We start from the raw sequence: 14,007 nt of genomic DNA, 5'->3' as shown, positions 1-14,007 counted from the left end.
TCAACCACAGGCATGGTGTCTGCTTCCATCCCTCCACTTGCTGCCTCATACATGAGTTCACTTACCATGCACACCAACACTAGCCAGGTTCCAGTTTAGATAAGGTTAGCAAAACCAGTTTATGACAGGGTCTGCTTAGCATCAGGACATGTGTCACAGGAAAACATGGTTAAGGCAAAAAAAAAAAAAAAAAAAAGCCCCAGAGAATGGCATTCTGAGGAGAGAACTAGTAAACTTGGTTTGCTAGAATGAGCAATACATCTGCTCCTAGCAGGTGCTTCAAGGATGGCGCCTGCTGTTTATAGACACTCTGAAGAGCTGGGGGACCTTACCAAAGTTTCTCTGCAAAGCAACAGAAGAATTGGAAACAAAATCAGAGGAGTGATGCTGAACGTAAGAGCTCATCTGCTTGGAAGGTGAATAGTAGTCATCTTCACAGGAAGCTTCGGCTGGGTCCAGGGAGATACGGGCACATTCTATCAAAACATCATGGGTTTCTAGCCTCTTCCACCTGTTTTAGGTCCAAGCACCACCAGTCAATTTCCACCCCGTCACAGAATTTATGATACAATCTCTATTTACAGGAAATATTTATCAAAAACATTTAAAAGATTTTTGAAAGCCAACCCTAGGGTGACATGGGTGTCACTATGGTCTAACCTAGGGATGGTTTTAGAAAGGATTCATTGAAGAATGCTATGAATGTAGTATTTTTATTTCAGAAGGGAAGAGCTAAATGTTCAATCACAGCCTCTCTTTCAAAAGGGATGGGAATGTACATACCTCCGAGGGTCGAGTTCGTGATCCTTGGATCCAGTCACTAGCTCCGGGTGGATGCGCACATGTGCCATCATTGGCTGGAAGAAACAGAGAGAGAAAATGGGTATTTTATCTTGGTATATCATAAAAAGAGCTCTGTTGGATCAGAGATGAGCACTGCACCCCACAGGCAAATTCAACTGGACTTGGCCACCTAGGGATCCCTTTGTCTTTAAGAACATTAATCAATCTAGCTCAGCGCTGTCCACCATGGCTGGCAGCAGACCTCTAGGGTTTCAGGCAGGGATTCTCTCCCACCTCCATCTGGAGATGTCAATGGGGGTTGAACCCAAGACCTTCTGTATGCAAATATATGGCCGTTCCCTATACACACCTGATTGCAGGTATTAATTTTCAGTTCCAATTGATTGCTGGACTTCCGGTTTCTCTTTAGAAGCCCACTTCCTCAGATGCAGGTTCAACTAGTTATTCATTTCGGTACAGTGAATGGCCAATACAAAAATAAATAAATACCAGCAATCATGCAATTCCGAAAAAGAAGCTTGGGCCAGGTCTTTCTGACTTACAGGTACACACAAACAAGACGTGCTTTAAAGAAAAAGATTTACCTTGACTATCTCTTCAAAGGTCTCCAAGTTTTCTTTCATACTGTAGTGGGAGCGCAGAAAGGAGACAAAATTGCAAGGGTACATTCCATAAAGGCGGTGAAAGAGAGCATATACACTGGCATGGAGGTGGACCAGGTAGATCTCAGCCGTGTGTCCTAGGCAGGGAAAGACGTGAAACAGGTTACAATAACTCCTATTATTGAAGTCTCTGGACATGTGCCCTCACCCTAAAAATACTGCTGTGCTGTAAATATTATCATAGTAAGTGCCACAATTCCATAGGTGCACAAAGGTAGCGGGGAGAGTAATTTTGAACAGAACTGGCTGTGAGTTCAGCACCTTAGGAAAATATGGCTTCATTTTTAGAAAACTGTGTACAAGTCTGATTTAAACTCCATGGCTCACTCTGGGACAATCTGTTAAAATGGAGATTAGATGACAATCTTTACAACAATTTAAAATGCAAACATTAAAAATAACCTACAATCACAAAAATGTGGAGTGTCCTGAAAATTTACATCTCGGGTGTCAGAGGTCAGAATGCAAGTGTGTCTTCAAAGTAGTCAATTTAAAACCCAGACGATGAAAGATCAAAATGAAGCCCCTGTAATCTGGCTGCTGCATTTTGCACTGATAGAAGTTTCCAGTCAATTTCAAGGGCTGCTTCTTGTAAAGCACCATGTCAGGCTGAGACACAATGACTGTGACACAATGTTACCCAATGAGCTTTCAAGGCAAGAGTCAGGATTTAAACCCTGGTCTCCCAGGTCCAACACTCTGAAAACACAATGCCATAATTTCAGGGGGTTGTGTATCCATGGCCAGAATTGTAGTCTGAATTTAGGACCTTCAGCAAGGCTGGGAGAATTAGTGAACTGCCTTATTCTGAGCCAGGCCTTTGGTTTATTTAGCTCAGTATGGGCTACATTGAGAGCTATTCGATTTGGGTTACTTTGATGTGGGTGGACTAAAACTCCTGCCATCCTTGACCATCATGCTAAGCTGGCTGTGAATTCTGAGAGTTGTAGTTCACTCACATCTGGGGACCCAAGGTTCAACAACACTGATCTATGCTGACTGGCAGGGGCTCTTCTGCATGCAAAGCAGATGCCCTACCACTGAGCTACAGACGTTCCCAAGGGTAAGCTTGTTCACAGCAGACCTTTTCTAGCATCTCACCTGGATTCTTCAAGTTCCAGGAAGCAAGGCGACCAAAGATGCCAAAGTAGTCATGCAGGTACTGCTTCCCAGAGTGGGGGATCATTGGCAGCATCGTTATTAACACTAGCACACCTGTGATGAGGACCACTACATCCGCGTCACTCTGCAAAGGGGGGGGGGGGAGAGACAGTTATCCAGAGGTTTAAGATTTCCTGACAGATGCATCACAAGTATTAGCTGCCTTCGTTTCTGTGGGTTCAGTTAGGATATCAATAGCTCTTTCAACGCTCCTTAGCAGAGACTGCATTTGTACAATCCTTACAACGTGGTAAATGGTTTCCTGAAATGCAGTACTTCGCCACCACTAGTGTCACATGCTTTTATGCTCCTACAGATGAAGGAAACCCAACATTTTACATATAAAGCAGCATGTCAGGTAGAAGGGTTTAGGTCCCTCTGCACAACACCTAGTTTTCTACTTGTAGGAGTCTTTGAATTATTCCACCATATTTAAAGCAATCTTTATTTCTCACAAACTCCCGTTTTAAAAAGGGGTTATTTAATTTCCCTACTCTCCTTTTTACATAAACAGGGTTCAATAAAAGTAACAGAATATGAGCTAAGTGCCAAATTTAAAATGTGAAACAATGTTTGAGAGGCTTGGCCAAAGCTACACTGGGGGGGGGGGGAGCCAACAGTGAAGACCCTATCTGGGACAATGGGACAATAGTAAAAACACACTGAGTTGGATCAAATATTAGTCCTACTCAGAGCAGACCCATTAAAAACAGTAAGAGGTTACTAACTTGGGTCTGTTAATTTCAACTTTTCTACTCTTGAGTAGGACACAGCCCAATGAAAACAAAAAAAAACCCCAAACCCAGCTGTGAAGAAAGAGGTGTTATTTATTTTCACCATGTTTTGAGATTCTCTCTCTTATAATGGAGACTTTACCACTCTGATTTTATCGATCCATTTCAGAATTAAAGCCTACATCCCTTGAAATGAATGAGGGGAACTGATCCAACTTGCATGAACAGGAAGAGGCTTTGACTCATTATCTGTCCTTGCACTATGGCAGGAGCATGATCGAAGAGAAATCAGTAAGTGGTAAAGGTGTTATGTGAATGTGCCCTACCTGATGAATAGTTCTAGGTTGGACACCATTCATAAAGGTTTGCATTGCAGCCACAGTGTGCAGTGACAACTGTCCAAAAGGGTTTTGTTTCTGTATCTCAGGCTGGCACCCTCCAAATGCTAGCACAGCCCTCCCCAGCTAGCACAGCCAATAGTCAGGGATGATGCAAGTTTTAGCACTGAACATCTGGAGGAAACCAAGTTGTGAGAGGCCACTGTATGTCATCACATTCCACAGAAACATATAATAAACAAGAATTGCAACTACACAGCATCCATACCTTAAGACACTTAAGCAACGTAACCAGGACAGACGCCTGAGAAAGCTTATGTTTCCAAGATGGCTGACATCTTATCACATGCCCAAGGAGTGAGAGAGCGGAGAGACGGGTACTTGACCTGTTCATACATTCATTGATTTTGTCCAGAAGGTGCTAAGAGAAATAAAAAAGAGAGAACTTGTGATAAAAGCAAATGGAGAATTTACCTGGAGGGAAGCTGAAATATATAACTGAACCTGCTCTCACTCTCTTTCATAGGCCTCTCAAAGCACTCCTAAATAACAACATCGGCCTTGGTTCACCTGTTAGATCACCTTACCCCATGAATATGCTCACGACCACTTCCATCTGCAAAACTGGCTACCACATAACATTCTGAAAGCAGAATATGTGTTTTTACCTGTTTTTAGCTTATCACTGATTTCAATTATTATTTGAATGTTTTTACTGTTAATTTGCTTTATTCTTTTTTAAAGCTGCTTTTTTACCATCATATTGTATATAAACTGAATGAAATAAATATTTAATTGTCTACATCCCACCTTTCACTATAAAATAAACTCAAAGTGGCTTACAATATGAAAAATCTCTCCTTCCAAGAACCAATGCAACTAATGAATGCCAACAGGATTATAGTAAAAAGGAGGGCACTGAAAAGCATGAGGAGATTAGCATGTTCAGAAGGAACCCCAAAGTTTTCAGAACAATCACTCAATCTTTGGGGGAGACATTAAGGAGGTTATAAAAGGGCAACAACTCCAAAACAGTCCAATATTGACTCAATGGCAGCTGAATGCTGAGAATTATCGGTTTAGGGACATGGTTGGCTGGCATTCAGAAACATTCTGAAAATAATACAAACAAGTGCAAATGTAAAACATACACACCCCACAGCAGTTTCATTTAACTAGAGGTTGTGGTTCAAGAACAGTACCACAATTAAAGACCCACAACTGGCTCAATGCACAAGGTTGCTTCATTCATACATGCTCAAGACTGGACCATGGAAGAAGCTGCTCAGAGGCACCTACAGTCACATGGGAAGTGATTGGCAGTGATGGACACCAACTTCAATGGCTTTTAAAACTGCTTTGATGTATCTCACCCCCCCCCCAATCAGGCAGTTTTATAAGTTTTATTAAATAAATAAAAAGTTGATCAGACAAAATCATGGAGGATAAAGCTATCAATGGCTACTAGCCATGGTAGCTATGTTCCACCTCTGCTGTCACAGGCTGCATCTCCTAAATACCAGTTGCTGAGAATCACAAATGAGAAAATAGCTGCTGCACGCAGGTTTCGCTTGCAGGCTTTCCATAATGGGCATCTGATTGGCCACTGCGAGAACAGGATGCTGGACTAGATGGGCTACTGGCTTCATTCAGCCGCACTCATCTTTTGATCTAAGTGGGCCCGAGTCTTGTTGCTTTTTAAAGCAGCTCAGCAATTCTTCAGCTCAATTTACACATGGCAGACTTTTCAAACATTCCTTCTTCCATTTAGTGTTTTCTCAATTTCTGGAGAAACATTTCTTATGACAACATACGTGTGCATTACCTTGTCGTGCGGCTCTTGAAGAGTGCACAGGGCGTGCAAGACTTGCTCTGAACTTGTTTCCAAGTAGGAATCCACCAAGGTATTTACATGCACTGGCCCGCGGTCTGATGTGGTTATTGGCCACCAAAAGAAAACACAATTACAGATCAGTGGATTCTCATACACAAAAAAGATGTATTGGTTAGAAATGATTTGAAGAAACTTATATAGGAGGTTACAGAATAAATCCACTGAGTACTATGCAATTTAACATTTATCCTGTGGGGATTATAGGATTTACTTTATTTTTAATATTTTACTGAAAGTTTTCAGTAAAGAAGTAAAGTGAAAGAAAAGAAAGGGGGGACTGAAACTGAAATACAATACAACATATGGGTGTATAAATAATACAATTATTTCACCAAATGTAAAATTATTAAATTATGTTTTTCATAAATGGATTCAAAATATCAATTTATTTATCCATACACAATCTGTCTAAAAGCAATCCATTTGTATGCTGCAAGCATTGTAATGACTTCTATCCATTGATTGAGGGGGGCCATGATATTATCTTTCCAGTGAATAAGTATCAGTCTTTTGGCAGAAGGGCACAGAAAGTCTATCTACACCAGGGGTTTTCAACCTGCTCCCTACTGCCCACTAGTGGGTGTTTGTGTTTCAGGATTCTAGGTGTGCAGTAGGGGGTCCTACAGCACAAGCTGAATCCTCCTTCCATCGAGCACTGGTGGGTGGTAAGGAAATTTTACCATCAAGAAAGATGCAATAGTGGGCGGTAGGTATAAAAAGGTTGACTACCCCTTATCTACACTGATCCATACCCCATATAGTTGCTATATAATTTAAAATATTATCACCTGACAAGTTTACATTTTTCAGTGGGGATTGTAAGATTTAATTGAAGACTGAGTGGCCAGCAACATGAGACACCTCTGCTAAAACATCTGTTGGCTGCCTCTATGATTCTGAGCAAGGCTCAAGGCTCTTGTGATGCTATACAAAGCCCTGAAAAACTTGGGTCCACAGTATCTTAACTTCCTGAGCATTTCTATCCCAGTCTTCACTGAGATTATATGGAGAACTGTTAGTGCCCGCCCCCCCTTATCAGAGAGGTGCCATTAGCCTCAGCTACAAGTACGGCTTTTGGTGCAGCCAATCCCATGCTGTGGAACACTCTTTCAGCAGAGATGCAGCATGCACCCTCGCTTTTGACTCTCCAGGTGTCTCTTGCAGATTTCATGCCAGCAGGCCTATGCAGTTTAAATCTCAAGAAGCCAGTTGTTTCAATGATTGTTCTGTACTGATTGCAATGGCTTACATTTTTATACTGCTGCATGCTGCCCTGATATTTTCTAAGAGGGTGGTATATTATTATTACAACAACAATTTAAAATAGCAGTATTCCGTGGCCACCTTAGGTTGAGCAGCAGTTGTGGGCCAGCTGCTTCACAATAAAATGTGAGGAACTTCAGAAATTCTGTGGACATCACTGGAGACATGACTGATACTTACCTGAGTTTAGGATTTCTCTAAGCTCAGTCTTTACACCTTCCAGGACAGGCAGATGTGGGGAATCCAGTACGGCCAGAAGATGGCTGATATTTCCATGCTGAGCCATTCTTCTTCACACAAAGTGCTTCTGTGCATGCCACACTGGCTGTGTTGACTCTCACTGCTTCTGTCTTACTGAGGCAAGAGAAATAAATAAACCCCTGCTTTTGAAATGGGTTCTTTTTTCCCCTTCAGCCAAATACTGACTTCTTTACACCTCAACCCCCAATGCTTTCAATGTATATGCATGCTCAGAAAACGAAAACTACTACTGTCTGAAATAAACTTACAGTATTCTGGTGTACACAGCAGCAAATTTTGTTATTATTATTAACCGTCCTTCAACACTTTAAATGAGTTAAACATATGCCAAATCCCTCTCAGCAAAATCAATGGGGTTCAAAAATTACTCGTTTTATTTAATTTATACAGGGGTTGTTCCCAGTATAACTGGAGTACACTGTTCTCACCAATTAACAGTTAGCTTCCAGCAGATTATATAGTCAGCTCGAGGGTGATTATCCTGATTTTACAAAGGGCATTATTATTATTTTGCAGAAGGCAAACTGAGTTTGATACATCGCAGGCTGGCTAAAACAATACAGTGGTACCTCAGGTTATATACACTTCAGGTTACATATGCTTCAGGTTACAGACTCCGCTAACCCAGAAATAGTGCTTCAGGTTAAGAACTTTGCTTCAGGATGAGAACAGAAATCGTGCTCCGACGGCCCGGCGGCAGCAGGAGGCCCCATTAGCTAAAGTGGTGCTTCAGGTTAAGAACAGTTTCAGGTTAAGAATGGACGTCCGGAATGAATTAAGTACTTAACCCGAGGTACCACTGTACAGGAATCTGTATGTGAGGCCTGATATTTGAACCCAGGCCCGTCTTGAGATTCAAAAAGTAAAGCTGTCCCACTACCCCTAACAAAGCATTTTAAACAGACTTTCTGGACATTTCCCATTTTTGCCTTTCAAAATGTGATTGAAATCCTCGCAGCCTACAGGATTCTATTTTCGCAAACACACCGATTTCTAGTAAACAGCAAAAGGGGGGCAGGTTTTTAGCTTTTCTTTTAATGCTAAGAACTGGGCTGAATGCCTCAAGCCAAGTCATGCTGGCTGGTGCCAAGTCAACTGGACTCCTGCCACTGTTGTCTTCATCTCCAGTGTCATCACCTCCTTTTCACTGCTATTTTGATATTCTACTAGCAATAGTACACAACATCTTGCACAGAGCTTTAATTTCAGGATAGACCCAGCGTCAATAATTCTTTGACAAAAGGCAGAATCCGTGACCAATGAGAAGAGTCGGCGGAAGAAGATTGGAGGAAATTTAAAGACTATTTACAGAAATATTGCAAAATTAATGAATGTTAGAATGATGTTAGAATGATGTCAGATAGAAATTAAGTGGTTTCCAGCTGTATGATTTAAGAGAACTTGGGGAAAAAAGGGTTTAGAAATAGGTTAAAATTTATTGATAAGGATTTGCTGAACTAATATTTGGAATTGGAATACAAAAAAGGGAGGTATGAGGAGGTCGGGGAAATATGTTAATGAAAATAAGCATTGGAAACTATGTGTGTTTTTAATTATCTTTTATTCTTGTATTTTTGTTATTTCTTTTTTTCCCTTTTCTTTTTGTATTAATATTGAAAACTTTAATAAATATCTTTTTAAAAAAAATTCTTTGACAAAAGAGCTGTTGCTGCAGAACCAAACCGCCATTTCCCAGAGTCTTGGAACCGTCAGGGAAAACAGAAAAGGAAGTTATGTGAGATTTGTTTAGATTGTGACAGCTGACAGGCAATGCTGCCATTTTGCAAGCAGAAGCCAAAACCAAGCACAAAAACCCAAAACCACCCTTAAGGCATTTGGCAACTGCCATCCAACAAATACAGCTTTTATATATATGGGTTAGTAAAGGGCACTCAACACCAAAGAAGAACTATCAAATTTGCAATTATTATTATTTTTAATCCCAAACACTTGCAGAGCATCTAATAGCATTCCAGAAAAAAAACAGGCTGCAATTTAAACATCTATAAAATGCAAAAGTTCAGAACTCTTTAACTGTAATGCTGACTCTCTTTCCACTGCTAGAAAATCTGACTTTTTTTCATTAACACCAGTGGATAGGAAAAATAAAGATAAAGGATGATGAGTAAATAGCTGTTAAGCACTCCTACATTCAACAATTTGCCGCAACTAAAACCACAAACTGTATTTTAAGACTTGAACAGATTAAATACTTCAGTTATCTAGGGCTCACATTCCATCATACAGGATCTTGGAAGCACCACTGACAAACCTCCCTTCAAAAGGCGGAAATCTCAAAGCTAGCCATACTCAGATTTTTTTCCACAAAGGATGGCAAATATGTTCCAGCAGCCTTAAGGGTTTTCAATGCAAAATCTGTTTCCCAACTCCTGTACGCTGCAAATGTCTGGCATAATGGGGACCTGCCTAAGCTAGATGACTTTCAGGCAAAATTTCTACGATCTCTGCTGCAGGTACCCAACTGTGTCCCCAACTCCATACTACTGTTAGAAGCTGGTGAATGCCCAGTTTCAACTAAAGCATGGTGGGCTGCCCTAAAACATTGGCTCAGGATCTCAGTGTTTGCTCTAGGGAAGGGTTTGTACCAACACCTGACCAATGAGGAGTCTGTCAGCAAATGGCAGAAAACCATGGCTAAAAAAGCCACCTCTATTGGTCTGTCACCCCCCACAACTTTATTACCTGGGTTATGCAGGTGCCCAAAAGACGTTAAATCAAAGATTATGGGATAATACACACAGTGACTTGCGATCTCGATCAAACGGATCTGTAGTCCGCTGACAGTAGGAGTACAATATGGGCATGTCTTTAAGTTAACACCTTACATTAAAAACCTGGTAGTACCAAATTATTGAAGGTTATTCACCAAAGCCAGACTAAACATCTTTCCTTCTGCAGTGTTGGATGGCAGGTGGAGAGGAGCCCCCTACCAGGACAGACTTTGCTCGGGTGCTCAAGACATCGATTCTATAAAACAAATTTTGCACAGCAAGCCAGGGCTGAACTGATATTACCCTTGCTGGTACCTTTCCCGGGAAAATCAGAGGCTCCCTATGTCAGGTTCCTATTGGAAGACCGGACAAACGCTAGAACATTAGCAGTGGCAAAGTTTTTATCAGTGGTTGCAAGAACCAATGATCCCTATCTTTAAGTCTGAACAAAATGCTTGTTTAACCTGGAGGTAGGCTGTCTGAATTGTGCATTGCTTTGTAACGATTTGTTGGGTCTCTGGACCGTAATAAAGATTGATTGATTGATTTTGAGACTTTCCAGAGGGCCACTGCTCCTGCCCTACAATAGTAAGTTGTACACAGGTGCCACATCCTTAAAGCACTAAGATACCACCTGCAACAATCATGGATTCTTCTGCAGAATCATGGGAGCTGTAGTTTGGCAAGGGTGCCGAGAGTTGCTAGGCGACACCTATATTGCTCACACAGCTAAAAATTCCAGAGTGCTTTAAAAATCAATCCTTCTTCCTAGGGAACTCTGGGAATTGTAGCTCTGTGAGGTGATTACAGTGTCTCTTAACCCTCAAAGTCTATGACAAACTAGAGCTCCCATGATTTCTGGGAGGAAGCCATGACCAGGGAACAATTGTAGGAATGAAGATGTCATTTCAAGCCATGTTTGGTGATCAAAGCTCTCTCAAAAGAGCTAACTGTAAGACTTAAATCTAAAGCTTCTTCTTTCATGGCTCAAAAAAGTAATGCCTGCACACTTGCACACAAAAGCTCATACCAATAACAAACTCAGTTGGTCTCTAAGGTGCTACTGGAAGGATTTTTTTTATTTTGTTTCGACTACGGCAGACCAACACGGCTACCTACTTGTAACTAGAAATGTGGTATAGTGGTTAGAGTATTGGACTATGGCTTGGGATCAAATCCCCACTCAGTCACAGAGCTCACTGGGTGTGACCATGGGCCAGTCACTATCAGCCTAACAGCCCAAGATTGTTGTGAGAATAAAATTTAGAGGGAGGTGTAGAAATACATATGCCACCTTGAGCTCTTGGAAGTAAGGTGGGATAAAAATGCAATAAATAACAAAAATAAAAGTTAAGCAACAGCAAAGGACAGCTGGACGAATCTCTGCTGGAAGGGTGTTTACAGTGTGGACCCACCAACCACAAGTGCCTGACTTCTAGTTGAGGCCAGCTTTGCCTCTGTAGCACGGGGGGGGGGGGGCTACTAACAGCACTCCTGTGACTGAGCTGCAATATAAGGGCTATGGCGATCCTTAAGGTACTCTGATCCAGAAGCGCATTCTTTTTTAAAATGCAGACTTTTAGGGTGTCATCTCCCTTCACACACAGCCAAGTCAACCAGGACACAAAGTTTAGTCTGCACATTACAATAGTTATCATAAAGCCTCCTGTAAAATTCTGCTGAAGTGGATTCTTCTTTGGATTGCTATAGACAAGGACCTCAAAGATGACTTCCCCCCAAAAACCTAGTAAATAGACTGAAAGCTCAAGACAGTTTTCACATCCAAGCCAACCAGGGAATAACCTGCTGGACCAAAGTGACTCACAGAACCAACATAGCACCCTCCAGGCAGTGTGGAGTACAACTGCTATCAGCCCTGATTACTGGCCATACTGGCTACAGCTGGAGGAAGTTGCAGTCCACAATTTCTCCCTGCCTGTAGACAATCAATGCCTGTAAGGAATAACTTTCATAAACTCTGAAAAATTAATCTTATTTTAAGTGATGGAGAGTATTATTAGTAACAAGCTCATTAGACAGGATAGCCTGAGGTATTTCAAGTATGCCTGCCATTTTGACAAATTAGCCATAGTTGGTATTAGTCAGTAGAATTTTACAGAAGTCATCACCAGCCACACACACAGAAACGAATGTGACGAGAATTTTTAAGTGCGTACAGCCACCTTGAATACTCTCTACTGACAGCTATGCCTGGGAAGAGTGGTTTTCCTCTCAATCTAAGCCAGAGATCCACAACAATAGGATAAGCAAGCCAGCTGACTGTGCCTGAAAAACAGAAAGCCTTGCAACAGAAATAATCCAGCTAAAAACAAAAGACTATTTTGTTCCTTTATTTGTGGGTCCCTCTGAATTAGAGCTAGTCAACAGGATGTTTTTCAGAGGAGAAGGGTGCATTTTCTTTCTCCCCCAAAAATGTAAGAAAAACCCTGCCAAACAGTGGCTAAACAGATACCTATGAGAAGCCCACAAGTAGGATCCAAAGGGGGCTATATACACTAGCCAACTTTCCATTTTCAAAAACAGGTTAGTCAAGATTTGCAAAACACTGGTTAAAATGTATCTCAGATAAAGGGGCCCTTAGAAGAAAGGGACTTCCTGGTTCAAGGGGCAGGGAGAGGACGTTTCAAAAACAAGCTTAAACACAAGAGAACAGACTGGGGAATATTCACAAAGGCAATTCACCCATGTCTTTGTCCTCCCCCCCCCCCATTCCTCCCCTCTACCCACTACCACCTCTACTTAGCCCTGCCCACCTCACAGGAATAGCACACAAATAACACTAAAAGCTATAAAACTGAAATAAGTATCGTTCCTTTACCCTTCCTTACACAACAACACAACCCATCTACCCTTGCTTCCCTCCCCCTTTTCGGACCTTATTCTCCATTTCTTCTCAGTCTAAAGGCTTGCTTCATAGCTTTAAAACAATAAACAATTGGTTGCATCAACTGCTAGACCTACTCAGTAGAACCACTGATGCCCAAGATGCATGGGTAAGTTAGGTCAATTAATATCAATAGGTCTGCTTTCAATAGAACTAGCACTGGCTACAACCCCAATGTACATGAAGCATGTGATCACAAAACAAGCACTATAACTATTATTTAGCAGCTGTCTTATGATTCTGCTTCTCTACACCGCCCCCACCGTGTCCCTTCCTCATTCGGCCCCTACCCCAAATAATACTTATAACTGATCTTCTCGATTTTTCTCCCCACCCTGTTTTTAGGCAAACACTATTCCGCAGCAAGAGCTTCAATTCAAAGACGCATTACCTCTATTATTTCTTTGCCCGCAGGACCCTCCCCCACAATATATTTAGCTTTCCCCCCGCATCGCCACTTTCTTTCTTCCCCCCCCCATCAATACACCACTTTTCCCTGACCTACCTCTCAGGGGCGTTGTTATAGATAAAGTTGCAATGGCAAAAAGGCGTCCCTCAACCAAAAAGCTCCAATTTAAATGCACGATGCCCCTTTATTGTTTCTTCGCCTCCCTTCTGCTCCAATGCACACACAGACAGCCCTGCCCCCATGCTCCATCCTCTTCCCTGCTTCCTCTCGCCTGATGGACCACTCCTTCCCCCCTGCCCCTTATTCCTCTCATCGCTACCCCCGTTTCTTCTTCCTTCCCCCCTGCTTTCCCCACTGTCATCCATTCATTCTTACCGAACCCCAAACCTAGATATTCACCTTCCGATTCTGCTCCGGCAGCTGCTCCTCCTTCGCCTACGCTCAGCTGTTTACCACTCAGGACTCCTAAAGCCCACAGGGCGCCGCCATCTTGCCCCGCCCAGATATCCCTCCGCCGCCTTTCTCTTCTTCGCCCCCTCCTTCAGAAAATAGTCCCCCTCCCACCCAACACAAGCGACCCCCGCTCCCGGCCGGTGTCACATCCTTTTGCCGCCTCAACCAAGACCCCTTCTCTTAGGACACTGAGACCCGAGCAGGGTGTGTGCCGTCTCCGGTGTCCTTTGCTCTAGGGCGGAGGCGGACGGTTATCAGAACAGGGTGGCAATGCGTAAAGCGCCCAAGAGGTCTCGTGATTCCGAGGGAGGCCCGCGGCGAAAAAGGTTCCAGCACTAGGGGTGGGTCATGTGATGCGAAGTCGCTCTGTGGGCGAGCAAGGCGGGAGGAA

General features: G+C 42.5%; 1 protein-coding gene across 5 annotated transcripts in view; it reads right to left on the bottom strand.

The window, feature by feature from the left end:
- Positions 1-13,678, bottom strand: part of TSC1 (TSC complex subunit 1) — a 31,652-nt gene extending 17,974 nt beyond the window's left edge. For 2 of the 5 annotated variants that reach the window (XM_053373481.1, XM_053373485.1), the window contains exons 1-8: positions 13,551-13,675; positions 7,037-7,199; positions 5,525-5,628; positions 3,968-4,120; positions 2,568-2,712; positions 1,389-1,543; positions 784-857; positions 333-511 (exon numbers count right to left, since the gene is read on the bottom strand). In XM_053373481.1, coding sequence (XP_053229456.1) covers positions 333-511; positions 784-857; positions 1,389-1,543; positions 2,568-2,712; positions 3,968-4,120; positions 5,525-5,628; positions 7,037-7,142 — 916 coding nt within the window. In that variant the 5' untranslated portion in view covers positions 7,143-7,199; positions 13,551-13,675. Of the gene's footprint in view, positions 1-332; positions 512-783; positions 858-1,388; positions 1,544-2,567; positions 2,713-3,967; positions 4,121-5,524; positions 5,629-7,036; positions 7,211-13,259; positions 13,460-13,538 lie in introns of those variants that run through there. The other 3 variants (XM_053373482.1, XM_053373484.1, XM_053373483.1) reach the window with 3 other exon arrangements.
- Positions 13,679-14,007: the final 329 nt, after the last annotated feature.

This window comes from Podarcis raffonei, chromosome Z, assembly GCF_027172205.1.
Source record: "Podarcis raffonei isolate rPodRaf1 chromosome Z, rPodRaf1.pri, whole genome shotgun sequence".
Lineage (NCBI taxonomy): Eukaryota > Metazoa > Chordata > Lepidosauria > Squamata > Lacertidae > Podarcis > Podarcis raffonei.
The sequence above is the reverse complement of the archived record's forward strand: the minus strand, read 5'-3'. Positions and strand labels throughout refer to the sequence as shown.